This window comes from Nerophis ophidion, linkage group LG02 (genome assembly GCF_033978795.1).
Source record: "Nerophis ophidion isolate RoL-2023_Sa linkage group LG02, RoL_Noph_v1.0, whole genome shotgun sequence".
Classification (NCBI taxonomy): domain Eukaryota; kingdom Metazoa; phylum Chordata; class Actinopteri; order Syngnathiformes; family Syngnathidae; genus Nerophis; species Nerophis ophidion.
Window position 1 is genome coordinate 37,315,444 of NC_084612.1, and position 20,291 is coordinate 37,335,734.

General features: G+C 41.1%; 1 protein-coding gene across 4 annotated transcripts in view; it reads right to left on the reverse strand.

The window, feature by feature from the left end:
- Positions 1–3,118: 3,118 nt before the first annotated feature.
- swap70a (switching B cell complex subunit SWAP70a) overlaps positions 3,119–20,291 on the reverse strand; it is a 58,645-nt gene continuing 41,472 nt past the window's right edge. For all 4 annotated transcript variants that reach the window (XM_061883020.1, XM_061883002.1, XM_061883029.1 and 1 more), the window contains 5 exons: positions 8,616–8,723; positions 6,573–6,739; positions 4,432–4,615; positions 4,154–4,250; positions 3,119–3,618 (listed from right to left, as the gene is read on the reverse strand). In XM_061883020.1, the coding sequence (XP_061739004.1) occupies positions 3,506–3,618; positions 4,154–4,250; positions 4,432–4,615; positions 6,573–6,739; positions 8,616–8,723 (669 nt within the window). In that variant the 3' untranslated portion in view covers positions 3,119–3,505. The remainder of the gene's footprint in view (positions 3,619–4,153; positions 4,251–4,431; positions 4,616–6,572; positions 6,740–8,615; positions 8,724–20,291) is intronic.

Sequence of the window (20,291 nt, forward strand, 5' to 3'; positions counted from 1 at the left end):
ACAAAGAGCACTTCAAAGACATTTATAAAGAAGAAAAAACAAGGACTCAGATTTCCCTCGCCCGGACACAGGTCACCAATGGTCCCCTCTCGAGGTGGGGCTCGATGGCGAGCACCTGGTGGTCTGGAGAGGCAATGTGGGTCCCCCTTCCAATGGGCTCACACTCATAGAATGGGGGCATAGAATGTGGAGTGTGAGCTGGGTGGCAGCTGAAGGCAGGGATCTTGGCGTTCTGATCCTTGGCTACATAAATAAACTCTTGGAACGTGGAACATCACCTCGCTGGTGGGAAAGGTGCCGGAGCTGGTGGGCGAGGTAAAAAAGTTCCAGGTAGATATAGTCAGACTCACTTTGACGCACAGCAAAGGCTCTGGAACCTGTTCTCTAGAGAGGGGCTGGACTCTCTTCCACTCTGGTGTTGCACGCAGTGAGAGGCGACAGGCTGGGCTGACAATTCTTGTTGCCCCCCGGCTCAAAGCCTGCACGTTGGAGTTTAACCGAGTAGACGAGAGGTTAACTTCCCTCAGTCTTCGTGTGGGGGAACGGGTCCTGACTGTTGTGTGTGCTTACGCACCAAACAGCAGCTCAAAGTACCCACCCTTTTGGGATTCCCTCGAGGGAGTACTGGAGAGTGCTCCCTCAGATGATTCCCTTGTTCTACTGGGGGACTTCAACGCTCATATTGGCAATGACAGTGAAAACTGGAGAGGCGTGATTGGAAAGAACGACTGCCCGGATCTGAACCAGAGTGGTGTTTTGTTCTTGGACTTTTGTGCTCGTCACAGATAGTCCATAACAAACACCATGTTCAAACATTAAGATGTCCATATGTGCACTTGGCACCAAGACACCCTAGCCCGCAGTTCGATGGTCGACTTTGTAGTTGTATCATCGGATTTGCGGGCTCATGTTTTGGACATTCGGGTGAAGAGAGGGTCAGAGCTTTTTACCGATCACCATCTGGTGGTGAGTTGGCTCCGATGGTGGGGGAGGATGCCGGACAGACTTGACAGACCCAAAAGCATTGTGAGGTTCTGCTGGGACCGTCTAGCAGAGTTTCCTATCAGAGGGAGTTTCAATCTCCACCTCTGGAATAACTTTGAACATGTCACAAGGGAGGTGCTGGACATTGAGTCCGAGTGGACCTTGTTCCGTACCTCTATTGTCGATCAGGGATGTGGCCGCAAAATGGTTGGTGCCTGTCAGGGCGGTGATCCCAGAATCCCACCAACGGCGAGGGATGCCGTCAAGCTGAAGAAAGAGTCCTTTTGGCTCCTGGCACCCTGGAGGCAATGGGCCAAGTGGTGTGCAGCTTCGGCAGTCGCACAGGCAAATAATGGGACATGGGAGGAGTTTAGGGAAGCCATGGAAAACAACTTTTGGATGGTGTCGAAACGGCTCTGGACCACCATTGTCACCGATTTTGTTCATAAATTTTATAGACAGAATTTCTAGGCGCAGTCAAGTAGTTGAGGGAATCCAGTTTGGTGGCTGCACTATTCGGTCTCTGCTTTTTGCTGATGATGAGTGTAACGGACTTCCTGCCGTCCTCGTGTGGGTTGGGGAGACACCTGACACATGACGCATCATAGCAGCACTGATTTATTATTTCAATAAATCTATTTTCACTTGGCCCTTGGGTCGCGTCACTTTTCAGTGTGCTCCGTCGGCTCGTCTGCTGCCGCTGCACGCCTTTCGGCGTCCGGGGCTTGCGTCCGCTGCGGGCGTGCGTCATCGCTCTCGTGGTTTGGATTGTCGTGCTTCTGGTCTGCTGGCCAATCTTTCCTCCTCCGTGCTGCTCTCCTTTCCCGTTCCTCCCTCGCCCTTTTTGAACTCTAGCAGCAGATAGACAGACTGTGAGCAGGTGTGTAGTATACGCACGTGTCTTCGATTGCCGCTGCAGCGTCGCTCCGCGTGCGTCACGCCTCCTCTTGCCGCCGCATGCCCCGCCTCCCGGCCTCCAGGTGGGCCCGCGCTGCTGCTTTCCGCCCGTTGTCGGCCCGTCGGCGGTGTCTCTCCACAATGAGGTCCCAATAGCTTCATCCGGCCATGATCTTCAGCTCTCACTGGATCGGTTCGCAGCAGAGTGTAAAGCGACTGGGATGAGAATCAGCACTTCCAAGTCCCAGTCCATAGTTTTCGCCCGGAAAAGAGTGGATTGCCATTTCCAGGTTGGGGAGGAGAACTTGCCCCAAGTGGAGGAGTACAAGTAACTCTGAGTCTTGCTCACGAGTGAGGGAAGAGTGGATCGTGAGATGGACAGGCGGATCAATGCGGTGTCTGCAGTAATGCGAACACTGTATGGATCTGGTGTGGTAAAGAAGGAGCTAAGCCGGAAGGCAAAGCTCTCAATTAATAATATAATAAAATATTTTATGTGAAGAATATGTTAATTTATTTATATATTTTTTAAATATATATAGCACGATGAAGTATGACTGTGTATATTTATGCATAAATGTATAGCGAGGGGAGTGTTGCTGTTTTTTGTCTTTATCGTGTACTTCTTTTGTTTCCCTTTTTTTCCTTTAATTTTTTTTCTTATGTAACATTTACTGTTAAAGTATTGTTTATTTCTAAAAGATAATAAAGAGCAATTTTAAGAGGACAATATATTGTATAATTTTCTGAAATAACTGCAATGAAGTGATGAAAAAAAATTCATTGCATGGCTGGCTGAAAATTTGGAGGGCAATATAAAATAAAAAATGAAATACATCTTTGAATAATTAGTTAAATGTGTCATGATAAAATAAAATTTAAAAAATCGTGAAATAATTAAATAACAAAATTGATAATTCAATTATTAAATATAATTTTACACTAAATAAATTAATGACGGATGTATAAAACATTTATACAAATAGGAAAAAAGGTATTCTATTTAAGTTTATGCAACATTAAACTTTTTCAACCATTCGTTAATCAGTTAAAACCCAGTGTGGGACTCATTTTGTTTGAGTAAGTTTTTAAATATAATGGTTGTTCTTTATATTTAATATGAATCGTTTGATTATGTTTCTGACTGGTAAAAATCAAATGGTTCTACTGCAGTGTAGTTTACTTGTGTTGCTCCCTAGTGGACATGTTGCGTCAATACAAGTCATTAAAGACAAACTCAAATTTTAATGTCTTTATTTGCAAGATGCCATCCTTCCGTTTTTCTACCGCTTGTCCCTCTCGGGTGGCAGGGGGTGCTGGAGCCTATCCCAGCTGCATTGGGCAGAAGGCGGGCTACAACCTGGACAAGTCGCCACCTGATCCTCATTTTAAATTAGGATATTAGAAGTAGATTAAAATATTAAAAACATGGAATTTAAAGTATTTTAGGTAATCGTTGCTTAAGTCGGTTAATTAAGTCTACAAAAATAACATTTACTGTATTGAAAAAGAAAAAAGGGACGAGAGTAAACATCTTATAATGTTTGTCAGAGAAGAAAGAGATCAAAGGTTAAAGGTGCGCGCTATGACCGGTCCCTTCATCAGGTTTCATAGTGCCTTTAATTCACTGAGTGTGCATGTTTTTCCTCTCCTGCCACGACTTCTTTCTCCGTTCCAACTCCTTGTCTGTGACTGAAGCAAGTCCCCAGTTGGTGACCATCTGAGGACCCTTGTCACCTAAAGAGGTGAGAGAGCAACAACTCTCATCAAGACAATGGATTGCAGGTGTACCTAATATTGTGGCTCATGTAATAATAATAATGACAATGGATTAGATTTATATAGCGATTTTCTAGACACTCAAAGCGCTTCACGGAGAAGTGGGAACCCATTATTCATTCACTCCCAGTGGTGGTAAGCTACTTTCATAGCCACAGCTGCCCTGGGGTAGACTGACGGAAGCGTGGCTGCCAGTTTGCGTCTACGGCCCCTCCGACCACCACCTATCATTCATCATTCATTCACCAGTGTGAGCGGCACTGGGGGAAAGGGGGAAGTGTCCTGCCCAAGGACACAACGGCAGTGATTTGGATGGTAAGAGGTGGAGAGTGAACCTGCAACCCTCAGGTTTCTGGCACGGCCACTGTACCCACTACGCCATGCCGCCCCAAGTTTTAAAGTGTGTAAGTAATTTTGAATGCATTTGTACAGTAAAACAATATTGTTAAGTGGTGATAAAATATGATGGCAGGCAGACTTTAAAAATTCTTACCTGGTTGGATGAGACGCATCAGTCCTTCATGTTTGGCTACTTTGTCTTTCCATTTCTTGGTCTGGCGAGAAGCTCGCTCCAGATGTCTTGACACTTCCTGTAGAGAAGGACACAGTGGGTGAGCTGGAGCCTATCCCAGCTGATTTGGGCTGGGCTGTTGGCCAACCAATCACAGAACAACAGTTGTTGCCATCTTGTGACCATGTATTTTTTTGCTTCCTTAGACTTGAGCATGATGAACAACACGACACTTCCAGGGTGCATTAGAAGCCTCTGACCTCATACTTCTGCAGTGCTCCATGACGTTCCTTCTCCACCTTCTCCAGCTGCAGCACGGCCCCCTGCAGCTCTCGCTCCTTCGCCAGCTCGCACTTCTCAGCCTGCGTCTGACACAACGCCCTCTTCTGCTGCAGGTGCAGATGCTCCAGCTCTGCCCGCCTGTTGGTCTCCTCTTCCAGCAGTCTGTATGGTATGGTTGTCACAATGTATTGCTTTTAATGTGCTGAACACAAACTATTTCACATCCCAGCAACCATTCCTGTTCAATCTTCTCATGGACAAAACCATAAAAATGATGGATATGCTTTGGAGTAGTCATCGTGCAGTTTGAATAGCTATCTACAGTGCATCCACAAACTATTTACTTTTTCCACATTTTCTACCGCTTATTCCCTTTGGGGTCGCGAGGGGGCGCTGGTGCCTATCTCAGCTACAATCGTGCGGAAGGCGGGGTACACCCTGGACAAGGGCCAACACAGATAGACAGACAACATTCACACTCACATTCACACACTAGGGCCAATTTAGTGTTGCCAATCAACCTATCCCCAGGTGCATGTCTTTGGAGGTGGGAGGAAGCCGGAGTACCCGGAGGGAACCCACGCATTCACGGGGAGGACATGCAAACTCCACACAGAAAGATCCCGAGCTCGGGATTGAACCCTGACTACTCAGGACCTTTGTATTGTGAGGCACATGCACTAACCCCTCTTCCACCGTGAAGCCACATTTGGTTATGTGACAGCATTATTCCAAAATTGAATACATTAATTTTTGTCCTCAACATTCTACACACGTTGATCAGTCCATAATGACAATGTGAAAAGTTGTATTATTTTTTTCAAGTTGCAAATGTAAAAAAAAAAAAAAATGCCATACAGTAACTATCCAAAGATTTTACTCAATATTTTGTAGAGGCACCTTTGGCAGAAATTATAGCCTCAAGTATTTTTGAAAACAATACCAAAAGCCTGGCATACCTACCTTTGGGCAGTTTCACCCATTCCAAGTGTTGCATTATTATTTTTTTTTAAATTTGCTAAATTTAAAAATGTATATTTTCACATTGTCATTATGGACTAGTGTGTGTAGAATTTTGAGGACAAAAAAAATACGTATTCCATTTTGGAATAAGACTGTAACATAACGAAATGTGAGAAAAGTGAATAATTTCTGGATGCACTGTAGATTTTCTATCCACTGAAAACAGTAGTTATTGTTTATACATGACAACACAAGTTACCACCAAAATAAATGTATCAGGTGAAGTCCGGTGCTGCATGAGTGCTGCGTCCACTAGTGGAGATGTGGTAAATGTAGGTAGAAACAGGTATTCCCAACATGTACTGTGGCATTTTGAAGCAGAGCACAAGCTCACCCCTTGGAGCCCCAACACCTCTAATATGACAAGTGCTAGCTAAGGAAGCTTAAGTGTTACAATATCATCACACTTAGTATTCATTTCCTGCATTTTGTTTTATTTTCTGTTGAGCACTCCCTGTTTTCCTTCATTTGCAACCATTTCTTTAGTCTGTGCTCTGGCTTTATCACCTGCCCCCGGTTGCCACTCAGGATGCTTCTTATGTCAGCCCTGTCTTCTCCACTTTTGCTTGATACCTCACAGTGCTGCATAGCTTGACCTATGCTCCCTGTACCTGGTTGCCTCTGCACCCTGGGGTCCAGACTAACAACACCACACACCGAGTGTTATACTTAAGATGAAGGTCTCCAGCACCCGTGAGACTTCCTCAAGCAGAAGGAAGGTGGTGGAGCACAAAGTGTCCTATCAGCATCTCTGTGATGTCATCACAAAGTGGAAGAGGATTCAAACATGTGCAGCTCTGGTGATTGCTATGTCCAAAAGGATGACGGAAGTAGCGCTCGCACTGAATATTCACACTTTAAACATGTTCGCTGTGTTCACTTACGTTGCCATTTATTTACACACAAATGTTGCGTTGACTCCTTTTCAGTAGATAAGTCCATACTGCTACAAAAGCTGTACACTGACTACTTGAAAGTATATCCAGCAGTTGTCCTCTGAGAAAAACGAAAGACAAAAGAATAAAAAAAGGTTGCTGAAATGTAAGGGGTGTACCTAATATTGTGACCAATGCATGTGAGCGTGCACGTGTGAGACCTGGCCTGCAGTTTGCGCATGGCTTCTTCATCCTGCTTGGCCTGCTTCTCCTTCTCCAAGGCTTCCTCCAGTTGATGGTACATGTCCTCCATCTCCCGCTCGCGCTGCAGATACTGCTCTAGTTCGCTGGCCTTCTGGGCAACCTGTTCCTCCATCTGCCGACGTGCCTGAATACACATGACATTAGCCATAAAATAATCGTTCAATGGTCAGTATCGGACAATTTACTTGAATAAGTATGTGTTCGCCATTGCTGATTAATGCCATTTAAAGCCAATCACAACCGCCGACCACTCTGGCTAATATTGTATTTCTTTTCACTCCCCCGACTGACAAGCCAAGTAACTGTGTATCGCTATAAAGACTGGAGAGCTGCTCCTCTAAGCTTATAATAATCACCACATACCATAATCATTCATACCATGAATTGATTGACGTGGACACCAACTTAAACAGGTTTAAAAACTTATTCGGGTGTTACCATTTAGTGGTCAATTGTACGGAATATGCACTGAACAGTGCAATCTACTAATAAAGGTATCAATCAATCAATCAATCAATCATTACAGCAGTTACTGCTTTTCTTAGTATCAGAAGTAACTTTATCACTGGAGGACGGGGCTAAACATGTTTCACACCGAGAGCAAGTGGGAGAAAGCATGCTATTAGCTAAGCTATCTTGAAACAACATCAATAAATAAGTGCTACGTAAAGTTTAAGAAGTGTAGATGGAACCGTGTTGCAGCAAAAAGCAAGCAGCTATTCACAGGAAATAACAAGTAGATTAATAATAGTCAGGAGCAGGCATGTCAAATTTGTTTTCATAAAGGGCCACATCGCAGTTATGGTTGCTCTCAGAGGGTCGCTTTTAATAGTGAATAGTATATCAATATAAATGAATACCTGTACAATACATATTTATGATTTCCTATACATTTGATTATTATAATAATCTTTTTTTTACATACACTGTTTAAAAATATATTTTACATAAAAAAAAAACATCCATCTATCCATCCATCCATTTTCTACCGCGTATCCCTTTCGGGGTCGCTGGGGTGCTGGAGCCTATCTCAGCTGCAATCGGGCAGAAGGCGGGGTACACCCTGGACAAGTCGCCACCTCATCACAGGGCCAACACAGATAGACGGACAACATTCACACTCACATTCACACACTAGGGCCAATTTAGTGTTGCCAATCAAGCTATTCCCAAATATTGAAGGATTTATTTTTATTTAAACAAAAACTGTTTTGGAATGTATGGGAATGTAATATTTTGCTGCATTATTAGATACAATTAATGTTTAAAAGATATGAAATTGCATGCGGTACATTTTATTTTGAAAGAACAAATACCTTTAGTAAGAAAAATGAAGTAGTTTATTAACTCCTTATTTCCAGGCTTCCACGCGCCACATAAAATGATGTAGTGGGCCATGTCTGGCCCCCGGGCCTTGAGTTTGACACCTGTGCTTTTAGAGAGAGGTTAATACAACAAAAACTGTTGGTGTGTCCACATTGCCACGGCCAGGATTACACAATATGTAAGCGGTGGGATCTATTCAAACACTGGTGGTGTCGATACCAAGGGTAGTAATCAATATATGTTGATTTTGTCCAAATCATTTTTTTGTTGTTTTTGTTCATGTTTACCAGTTCACACAGGAAGAGGGCAAAATGGGTTTCATTGAGTAAGCTATTTGTGTTTAATCATTGCATACTATTAATTTTATTTTGCTCAAACAAATGTATGTAATAAAAGAGAATAAGGAACTTGTTTAGATGCCATGTTGATATTGTTAGCCTGTCAATAGCCCTTATAGTCAAAGACCTGAAAAATTTACGGTTATTTCATCATTTCCCGCAAGATAACACAGACAACACACCGTCTTTGCGTTCAGCTGATAAACAGCAGCTCACAAACACACACAGAGGAGTCAACATCCTTTTTTGCTGATGCTTCCTGGAAAACCACACACACACACTCACGAGCGATGGCAGGAGTATATAAATAAACTGGCTCCTGCTTTATTTGTTCACCAATTTCTCTCTTTCCAGATCCAGCCTGAGGAGATCCTGCAGATCTGACTGAGACTTCTTTCTCCTCTCTTCTTCTGTTGCTGCTTCAGCTGCAACCTTATCCATTTTCTGCCGACAGAGAATCACATCAGGATCACTTTAAGGATACTTCTTAGAAATCATGATTCAATTAGAATTCAAGGTGTCATGGTGAAGAGGGAAGTAATAATCTTAAAGACGCAGGTGTCAGCGCTTCACAATGTTTGCATACACGCTCTCGCTTCCCTCTCCAGTGTTCATGCTCTGCTGCATCCTGTGTTGGCTTCACTTGCTGTTCTTTATCGATTAGAAATAAATATTTCAGCTCATAGTGTTCACAGTTGTCATTATGAATTGTAAAAATATGTATCTAACTTGAGAACAATGGTTCCTTTCATTTATTATAATTATTTTTTAATCAGTCCAACAAAATAATACAATCCTAATTCCAAAACCAAACCCGGCCCAGCAACATTCAGAATAGTAATCAACAGAGAAATTGAGAGGACACACAAACATGACACAAAACAATCCAAAAGTAGTCAAACAAAAATTAATAATAACAACAGCATCAATATTAATAATAATTCCAACATAGCAGTGAGTAGAGATCCCTCGTTCACATTATCATCACAGCCATTTATTAAAAATAAAATAAAAAACATTTAAAAAATGAACAATAATGTCACAAAAATGTTCCTCAGATTTTTTAATGTGTGTGAGCAAACGCAAAAACTCCTGAGCATTCAGTGGCGCACATGTGAGCAACATCAGACATGCACACTGTGGCCACACCAGATGCACACCTGTCTCATACATGACTTAATAAGTTAAATGCTTTATTTTTATAATCAAATGAAAGCAGTCATTTTCACAGGACTAATTCATAATATACAGTATGTGATTTGGCCCACTCGCTATAATTGTCCTGGTCCCAAAAATCCAGTTGTCCTAACATTTTAAATGATTTTAGACCTTTAGCCCTGACCTTTCTGCCAATGAAAACTCTTGAAAGGCTGGTGCGATCAGAACTTTTAGTAAACATTGAACATGCTATTAATCCAGGGGTTCTCAACCTTTTTTCAGTGATGTACCACCCTGTGAACATTTTTTTAATTCAAGTACCCCCTAATCAGAGCAAAGCAATTTTGGTTGAAAAAAAGAGATAAAGAAGTAAAAATCAGCACTATGTCATCAGTTTCTGATTTATTAAATTGTATAACAGTGCAAAATATTGCTCATTTGTAGTTTTCTTTCTTGAACTATTTGTAAAAAAAGATATAAAAATAACTAAAAACTTGTTGAAAAATAAACAAGTGATTCAATTATAAATAAAGATTTCTACACATACAAACCCCGTTTCCATATGTATGGAAATTGTGTGAGATGTAAATATAAACGGAATACAATGATTTGCGAATCATTTTCAACCCATAGTCAGTTGAATATGCTACAAAGACCACATATTTTATGTCCAAACTGATAAACATTTCTTTTTTTGAAAATAATCATTAACTTTAGAATTTGATACCAGCAACGCATGACAAAGAAGTTGGGAAAGGTGGCAATAAATACTGATAAAGTTTAGGAATGCTCATCAAACACTTATTTGGAACATCCCACAGGTGTGCAGGCTAATTGGGAACAGGTGGGTGCCATGATTGGGTATAAAAACAGCTTCCCAAAAAATGTGCACCCCTTTGTCCACAACTGCGTGAGCAAATAGTCAAAAGGCTTAAGAACAACGTTTCTCAAAGTGCAATTACAAGAAATCTAGGGATTTCAACATCTACGGTCCATAATATCATCAAAAGGTTCAGAGAATCTGGAGAAATCGCTCCACGTAAGCGGCATGGCCGGAAACCAACAGATGGCACTGTATCAAAAACCGACATCAATCTCTAAAGGATATTACCACATGGACTCAGGAAGACTACAGAAAACCACTGTCACTAAATAAAGTTTGTCACTACATCTGTAAGTGCAAGGTAAAGCTCTGCTTTGAAAAGCAAAAGCCATTTATCAACAACATCCAGAAACGTTGCCGGCTTCTCTGGGCCCGAGATCATCTAAGATAGGCTGATGCAAAGTGGAAAAGTGTTCTGTAGTCTGACGAGTCCACATTTCAAATTGTTTTTGGAAACTTTGGACATTTGTGTCCTCAGGAACAAAGAGGAAAAGAACCATCCGGATTGTTATAGGCGCAAAGTTCAAAAGGCAGCGTCTGTGATGGAATGGGGGTGAATTAGTGCCCTAGGCATGGGTAATTTACACATTTGCGAAGGCACCATTAATGCTGAAAGGAACATACAAGTTTTGGAGCAACATAGTATATTGTCATTCAAGCAACATTATCATGGATGCCCCTGCTTATTTCAGCAAGACAATGCCACACCACATGTTACAACAACGTGGCTTCATGGTAAAAGAGTCTGGGTACTACACTGGCCTGCCTGTAGTCCAGACCTGTCTCCCACTGAAAATTTTGAAGCCTAAAATACGAGAACAGAGACCCCAGACTGTTGTACAACTTAAGCTTTACACCAAGCGAGAATGGGAAAGAATTCCACCTGAAAAGCTTCAAAAATGTGTCTCCTCAGTTCCCAAACGTTTATTGAGTGTTGTTAAAAGAAAAGGTGATGTAACACAGTGGGGAACATGCCCTTTCCCAACTACTTTGGCACGTGTTGCAGCCATGAAATTCTAAGATAATTATTAATTGCAAAAAAAAATAAAGTCCATGAGTTTGAACATCAAATATTTTGTCTTTGTAGTACATTCAATTGAATATGGGTTGAAAAGGATTTGCAAATCATTGTATTCCATTTATATTTACATCTAACACAATTTCCAAACTCTTATGGAAACAGGGTTTGTAGTAGTACTCATCAACTTAAAGTGCCCTCTTTGCGGATTGTAATAGAGATCCATCTGGATTCATTAACTTAATTCTAAAAATTTCTTTAAAAAAAAAAAAATCTTTAACATCCATATTTATGGAACATGTCCACAAAAAATATAGCTGTCAACACTGAATATTGCATTGTTGCATTTCTTTTCACAGTTTATGAACTTACATTCATATTTTGTTGAAGTATATTTATAAAGGGGACGGCGTGGCGCTATGGGAGAGTTGCCGTGCGCAACCCGAGGGTCCCTGGTTCAATCCCCACCTAGTACCAACCTCGTCACGTCCGTTGTGTCTTGAGCAAGACACTTCACCCTTGCTCCTGATGGGTGCTGGTTAGCGCCTTGCATGGCAGCTCCCTCCATCAGTGTGTGAATGTGTGTGTGAATGGGTAAATGTGGAAGTAGTGTGAAAGCGCTTTGAAGGTAGAAAAGCGCTATACAAGTACAATCCATTCATTCATCATCATTCATAAAGGATTTTTGAATTGTTGCTATTTTTAGAATATTTTTTAAAAATCTCACGTACCCCTTGGCATACTTTCAAGTATCCCCAGGGGTACGCGTACCCCCATTTGAGAACCACTGTATTAATCCACTGCAGTTTGATCATAAGCCTAAAAGAGGAGTGGAGGACAACACACTCACTCTGTTTCATTTGGATTTCAAACACCTGGAGGGACATGGGTGTCATGCCCGTCTTTTGACATCACTTATCTGCTTTTAACATGATTCTGTCACAGCACGTGTGCATTCTGATGCGCATTCATCTGTGCGCTCCGCTGAGCGCACCTCCAAGCACGCCCCTCTCCAGCCGCAGCTGCACGGTTGCGCAGTTGCACACAATCTCCAATCAACACACCTGGCACTGATGAGCGTGAAGACTATTCAAACCACAGCGTCCTGAGATCTAGTGTCAGAACGTAGCAACCTGTACTTGTACCGTAAGCTCGTCTAGCGCCCTTGTTGCCTTCTATCCTGATCTCTGTTTTCCCCAGCGTTGATTGTCGTGTCCTTCCTTGTCCCACAGTCCCTTTGTGTGTGTCTGGATCGAGCGGTGTGTCTCGCATTCCTGGACCTTATCTGGCTCCCGGATCTCGACCACTGGACTGCCCCCGGAGTTCCCTGCATGCCTCGCCCTTGTCGGACCGCACCGCTTCTCTTAACACGGACCTCCAACATTTACGGTAACACTCCAGATAAATACAACACATAGTCGGTTGCTCATTCCCTTTTTGATAGTTACACATCATATTTACTTTCTTAATAAACACGCCCAAGGTTACACGCTCTACCTGCCTCAGTGCCGTCTTTTTCTTCCCCGGTGCCATTACAGATTCAACTCCATATTTTTTTTCATCGTCTTTTAGAAAAATTTAACTCAAGTAATTATCTTGTGGGCTGGATTTGAGACTTTTTAACAAACAGAATGCAACAAGTCAAGGAGTGTTTTTTTTTTAATCCAACACAGTGTGCTCCTTGACAGGCTCCCCATAAGGATGTGTTCCCTCGCCAATGCTTGTTGTTCTCTACATAAATGTGTGAGAGCACTTTTATAAATCTGACTTTTTTTTTATAAAGTATGCAGATGACACTGTAATTGTCGGTCTCATTCAGGGCAATGAAAACAAACATGGGCCTATTGTTGATGATTGTGTCAAGTGGTGTGATGCATCATATCTATAAACGAACAATCTTAAAACACAATATGTGATTATTGATTTTAGAGGGAAGGAAAGAATTACATTTGAGGGAACCATTAAGGGACAAACTGTCAAAGTTGTGCAATCCTATAAATATTTTGGGACCATTATTGATAATGCATTGAATTTTAAGGATAACTGTGTTGCTTTGCGCAAAAAAAAGTCACCAGTGTTTTCATTATCAAAGGGAATTTCTTCATGTTGACAAAACCATGATGATTGTATTTTTTCGTGCTTTTCTTGGAATGTGTATTATCTTTTTGTCTGATGTTATGGTTTGGAGGGCTGCCTCTGAAGGACAGACACCGATTAAGCCAAATAATCAAGTGGTCATATTGACTTATTGGTGAGCCTCAGCTGAGTTTGGAGTCCTTGTACATTCGGCAGTTACAGCGGATTGCCAACTCAATTGCAGCAGAAATCTCTCACCCTCTTTATGGTGAGTTCCAGCTCCTCCCGTCTGGTCGGAGGCTTCAGGGCCCAGGATGCAGAACATCTCGGTATAGGAACAACTTTGTTCCAGCTGCAGTGGTTACTTTAAACAAATTATAGCTGTATTGAACATATTTATTTGTATCTATTTATTTAGTCATTCGTGGTAGCTTTAACTCACTGTCTTTTATTAACTATTAGTCTGCCTCTTTTTATTGTTCGTGTGACTTTTTCTTTCTTCTTTTCCTGGTCCCATGCAGTCTGTTGAGTACTTTGTCATGTTGTGATCTGTTTTGTGTTAATACCTTTTGTTTAGTTTAATATTTGTGCATATGCCATTTTCCTGTATTTTACACTGCAAAACAAATCTACCCTCGGGTACAAATACAGTCACTTGAACACTTACCATCAAATAAAACATCTTGTTTTTTGAGCTATGTACTAATATTGTATGTCCGTGTGTGGGTTCTGCTCTAGAAAAACTTAGTACCCCTCTCAGAGATCATATTTATTTCCCCTTAAACCATTTTCATGTTGCACATTAGATGTAAGCATTGGATAAAGTGTACTTTTCTGTCTGTAAAATACATCTTTGTATTACTTTATATTTATGTAATCTAGTAACATAATTTCATAATTAGTATCAATGAATTAACATTCTTAATAGAAGACAAAAGAATAAGCACACATCTGATTGAGAAGTCAGAGTGTAACGACCTGGAATTTACACTTTACATTGGAGTTATCTGATGTTTTGTGTGGCCATAAACGCACCACTGGCTAAGTGCCATATCATTGTGTGTGTTGGCTCAGGTGAGAAAGAGCGAATGGCTACTGTTTATATGACAGAGTTGGTTTTTGGCCTGGTTTGTACGACAGAACATAAACCAGTTTTTCTAGGTAGAAGTTTTACACTGATGTTTATGGTGTATTTACAGCCGACAAACAGCTTAGCTCAAAGTGATCGACAGAATCCCTGCTCCCTAAAGGGGAACATTATCACAATTTCAAAAGGGTTAAAAACAATAAAAATCAGTTCCCAGTGGCTTGTTGTATTTTATGAAGTTTTTTTCTAAATTTTACCGGTCTCGGAATATCCCTAAATAAAGCTTTAAAGTGCCTTATTTTCGCTATCTTCGAAACCACTATCCATTTCCCTGTGACGTCACACAGTGCTGCCAATGTACACAAACAATGGGAATACCACAGCAAGATATACTGACATTAGCTCGGAATCAGACTCGGATTTCAGCGACTTAAGCGATTCAACAGATTACCCATGTATTGAAACAGATGGTTGGAGTATGAAAGTATTGAAGAAGAAACTGAAGCTATTGAGCGAATAGCTATTGACGCTATTCATAGCCATAGCATGGCCGAATAGCTGCGTTAGCATCGCCAGTAAAATGTGCGGACCAAACGATCAGGACTTTCGCATCTTTTGACACTGCAGCAACTTAAATCCGTCGATTGGTAAGTGTTTTTTTCGCATTAAATGTGGGTGGAAGGAAACGGAATATAGTTGCAAATGCTTCTGCAGGTTATCCATACATCTCTGTGCCATGTCTGCTTTAGCACCGCCGGTAAATAGCATGTTAGCATCAATTAGCGTAGCATGTTAGCATCAATTAGCTGGCAGTCAACATCAACAAAACTCACCTTTGTGATTTCGTTGACTATTGTTGCAAATGCATTTGCAGGTTATCCATACATCTTTGTGCTATGTCTGCTTTAGCACCGCCAGTAAATAGCATGTTAGCGTCGATTAGCGTAGCATGTTAGCATCGATTAGCTGGCAGTCACGCCATGACCAAATATGTCTGATTAGCACATAAGTCAACAACATCAACAAAACTCACCTTTGTGATTTCGTTGACTTTATCATTGCAAATGCATCTGCAGGCTATCCATACATTTCTGTGCCATGTCGGCCTTAGCATCGCCGGTAAAATGGGGGTCTGGCGGCAGACACTTTCGCATCTTCGGGCCAGTGGTGCAACTTGAATCCCTCCCTGTTAGTGTTGTTACACCCTACGACAACACACCCACGAGGCATGATGTCTCCAAGGTTCCGAAAAATAGTCGAAAAAACAGAAAATAACAGAGCTGGGACCCAATGTTTACAATGTGTTGAAAATGAAAATGCCGGCTGTATTACCTCGGCGACGTCACATTCTGACGTCATCGCCTCCAGCGCGATAAACAGAAAGGCGTTTAATTCGCCAAAATTCCCCCATTTATCAATCAATCAATCAATGTTTACTTATATAGCCCTAAATCACTAGTGTCTCAAAGGGCTGCACAAACCACCACGACATCCTCGGTAGGCCCACATAAGGGCAAGGAAAACTCACACCCAGTGGGACATTGGTGAAAATAATGACCCAGTGGGACGTCGGTGACAATGATGACTATGAGAACCTTAGAGAGGAGGAAAGCAATGGATGTCGAGCGGATCTAACATGATACTGTGAAAGTTCAATCCACAATGGATACAACACAGTCGCGAGAGTCCAGTCCAAAGAGGATCCAAGACACAGCAGCGAGAGTCCCGTTCACAGCGGAGCCAGCAGGAAACCATCCCAAGCGTAGGCGGACCAGCAGCGCAGAGATGTCCCCAGCCGATACACAGGCGAGCAGTACATGGCCACCGGATCGGACCGGACCCCCTCCACACGGGAGAGTGGGACATAGAAGAAAAAGAAAAGAAACGGCAGATCAACTGGTCTAAAAAGGGAGTCTATTTAAAGGCTAGAGTATACAAATGAGTTTTAAGGTGAGACTTAAATGCTTCTACTGAGGTGGCATCGCGAACTGTTACCGGGAGGGTATTCCAGAGTACTGGAGCCCGAACGGAAAATGCTCTATAGCCCGCAGACTTTTTTTGGGCTTTGGGAATCACTAATAAGCCGGAGTCCTTTGAACGCAAATTTCTTGCCGGGACATATGGTACAATACAATCGGCAAGATAAGATGGAGCTAGACCGTGTAGTATTTTATACGTAAGTAGTAAAACCTTAAAGTCACATCTTAAGTGCACAGGAAGCCAGTGCAGGTGAGCCAGTACAGGCGTAATGTGATCAAACTTTCTTGTTCTTGTCAAAAGTCTAGCAGCCGCATTTTGTACCAACTGTAATCTTTTAATGCTAGACATGGGGAGACCCGAAAATAATACGTTACAGTAGTCGAGGCGAGACGTAACAAACGCATGGATAATGATCTCAGCGTCTTTAGTGGACAGAATGGAGCGAATTTTAGCAATGTTACGGAGATGAAAGAAGGCCGTTTTAGTAACGCTTTTAATGTGTGCCTCAAAGGAGAGAGTTGGGTCGAAGATAATACCCAGATTCTTTACCGTGTCGCCTTGTTTAATTGTTTGGTTGTCAAATGTTAGAGTTGTATTATTAAATAGAGTTCGGTGTCTAGCAGGACCGATAATCAGCATTTCCGTTTTTTTGGCGTTGAGTTGCAAAAAGTTAGCGGACATCCATTGTTTAATTTCATTAAGACACGCCTCCAGCTGACTACAATCCGGCGTGTTGGTCAGCTTTAGGGGCATGTAGAGTTGGGTGTCATCAGCATAACAGTGAAAGCTAACACCGTATTTGCGTATGATGTCACCTAGCGGCAGCATGTAGATGCTGAAGAGTGCAGGGCCAAGGACCGAACCCTGGGGAACTCCACACGTTACCTTAACGTAGTCCGAGGTCACATTGTTATGGGAGACACACTGCATCCTATCAGTAAGATAAGAGTTAAACCAAGACAGGGCTAAGTCTGACATACCAATTCGTGTTTTGATACGTTCTAATAAAATATTATGATCGACGGTATCGAAAGCAGCGCTAAGATCGAGGAGCAGCAACATAGATGACGCATCAGAATCCATCGTTAGCAATAGATCATTAGTCATTTTTGCGAGGGCTGTCTCCGTGGAGTGATTTGCCCTGAAACCGGATTGAAAGGTTTCACATAGATTGTTAGACGCTAAGTGTTCATTTAACTGGTCCGCAACAATTTTTTCAAGGATTTTTGAAATAAAGGGAAGGTGAGACACCGGTCGGTAATTTACCATGAGGTCAGGATCGAGGTTAGGTCTTTTAAGAAGAGGATGAATAACCGCTTTTTTGAATGCTAGGGGAACAGTGCCCGAGGAGAGTGATAAGTTTATAATATTTAGCACTGATGGACCTAATAATACAAAGAGCTCCTTGATCAGTTTCCCAGGAAGAGGGTCAAGTAAACATGTTGTCTGTTTTATCCCATTTACACGTTGTAACAATTCCTCTAATGTTATTTCCTCAAAACGAGAGAAACTATTTTGGAGGGCAGTATCCGCCGTATATACAATCGTGTCAGTGTTAATAGAACCCCGTTGTAGCTGGGACGCATTGTCTTTAATCTCCTTTCTAATGACTTCAATTTTCTTACTAAAGAATTGCATAAAGTCATCAGCTGAGTGGGTTGAGCTACTGGAAGGAGTCCCTTGTTGGGTTAGCGATGCTACCGTACTAAACAAAAATTTAGGATCGTTTTTATTACGGTGGATGAGATTTGATGAGATTATTTATTTAGAGTTCGGAAATCGGTTAAAAAAAATATGGTCTTTTTTCTGCACCATCAAGGTGTATATTGACGCTTACAGAGGTCTGGTGATAATGTTCCCCTTTAAAGCATCTCGACAGACGTTAAAATAATTGAACAGTGCTGACAAGCATTGTTTTATCTGTTAGGGCCGTTTGGCGTCACCTTTCACTTACAGTTGCATTGCAACATCCTACAGAACAATTTTTTATTTAGTTTATTTTATTTATTTTTGTCCTCTCCAGATTCTCAGGCAAATCATATAGTTGACATAGATGCCCATATTGGCTGTGCAAATCTACTTTACAAAAGAGAAGTGTGGGATACTTCTCTTGTTGCCTTATTTGTATTTGACTTTATTAAATATATTTATATTATCATTTGGTGCAGGAGGGGATAGAAAGAGGAAAAAAGAAAGATAGGAGGAAATTGTGGGTACAAGAGGGAGATAAAACAGAGAGACAAAAACAACAGCAAACACAAAAATAACAACAACAGCAACAACAACAATAGAGCAACATCAGCAAATACGATATGTACAAATGTGATGGTAAAAGTGATGGCAAAGGAGCAGTTAGTGAAGTAAATAATAATACAGAAATGACAATGAGCATTATTACACGACAAATGAAGCATTACAAATAGGAATAGAAGTAGCGCTATTTATCATGAATAATACCAATAATTTACCTCTGTTATCAACAATACAGTTGTTCAAATACAACAATGCATATATTTAATGATAACTAGAGATACAAAAGAAAGCAGAAAAATGGAAAGGAAGAAAGAAAAGCCAGCTATATTAACCCTGTAGATTGTTATTGTAACAATAGGTTAAGCTTTGTCCATGTGTTGCCCAGTTTACCCTAGGGTAACAATGTTAATTTATGTTTAATGAAAGGTGTTTATATGAATGAGTGTATGTATATATATGTACAGAATGTGTATATGTATGTTTGTACAGTGAATGTATATGTACATGTACTGTATGTGTATACATATGTATGTTTGTATAGTGAATGTGCATGTGGATGTACAAACTTTGAGTATGTAGGTATTTACTAGGGCTGCGAATCTTTGGGTGTCCCACAATTCGATTCAAAATCGATTCTTGGGGTCGCGATTCGATAATATATCGATTTTTTTCGATTCAACGCGATTCTCGATTCAAAAACGATATTTTTCAGATTCAAAGCGATTCTCTATTCATTCAATACATAGGATTTCAGCAGAATCTACCCCAGTCTGCTGACATGCAAGCAGAGTAGTAGATTTTTGTAAAAAGCTTTTATAGTTGTAAAGGACAATATTTTATCAACTGATTGCAATAATGTAAATTTGTTTAAACTATTAAACGAACCAAAAATATGACTTATTTTATCTTTGTGAAAATATTGGACACAGTGTGTTGTCAAGCCTATGAGATGTGATGCAAGTGTAAGCCACTGTGACACTATTGTTCTTTTTTATTATTTTTATAAATGTCTGATGATAATGTCAATGAGGGATTTTTAATCACTGCTATGCTGAAATTATAACTAATATTGATACTGTTTTTGATAACATTCATTTTTGTTTCACTACTTTTGGTTTGTTCTGTGTCGTGTTTGTGTCTCCTCAATTGCTCTGTTTATTGCAGTTCTGAGTGTTGCTGGGTCAGGTTTGGTTTTGGAATTGGATTGCATTGTTATGGTATTGCTGTATACTGGTTTGTTGGACTGATAAAAAAAAAAAATCAACAACAAAAAATAAATGTTTTTACAAATGAGAATCGATTCTGAATCGCACAACGTGAGAATCGCGATTCGTATTCGAATCGATTTTATTCCAGACCCCTAGTATTTACTGTATTTGTGTGCAGAGAATGATGCTTGAGAATGTTGTCATTATAATTCAGTAACATTTAGTTTCAGTAGAGGTGTGTAAAATCCTTTAGAGTGACGCTCGGCATGAGTTGGACAGCCACTTTTGTAATCATCTCCTTCCAGACTAAGTGGCCCACTTGGAAAACAGTAATGGGGGGTTATGATGT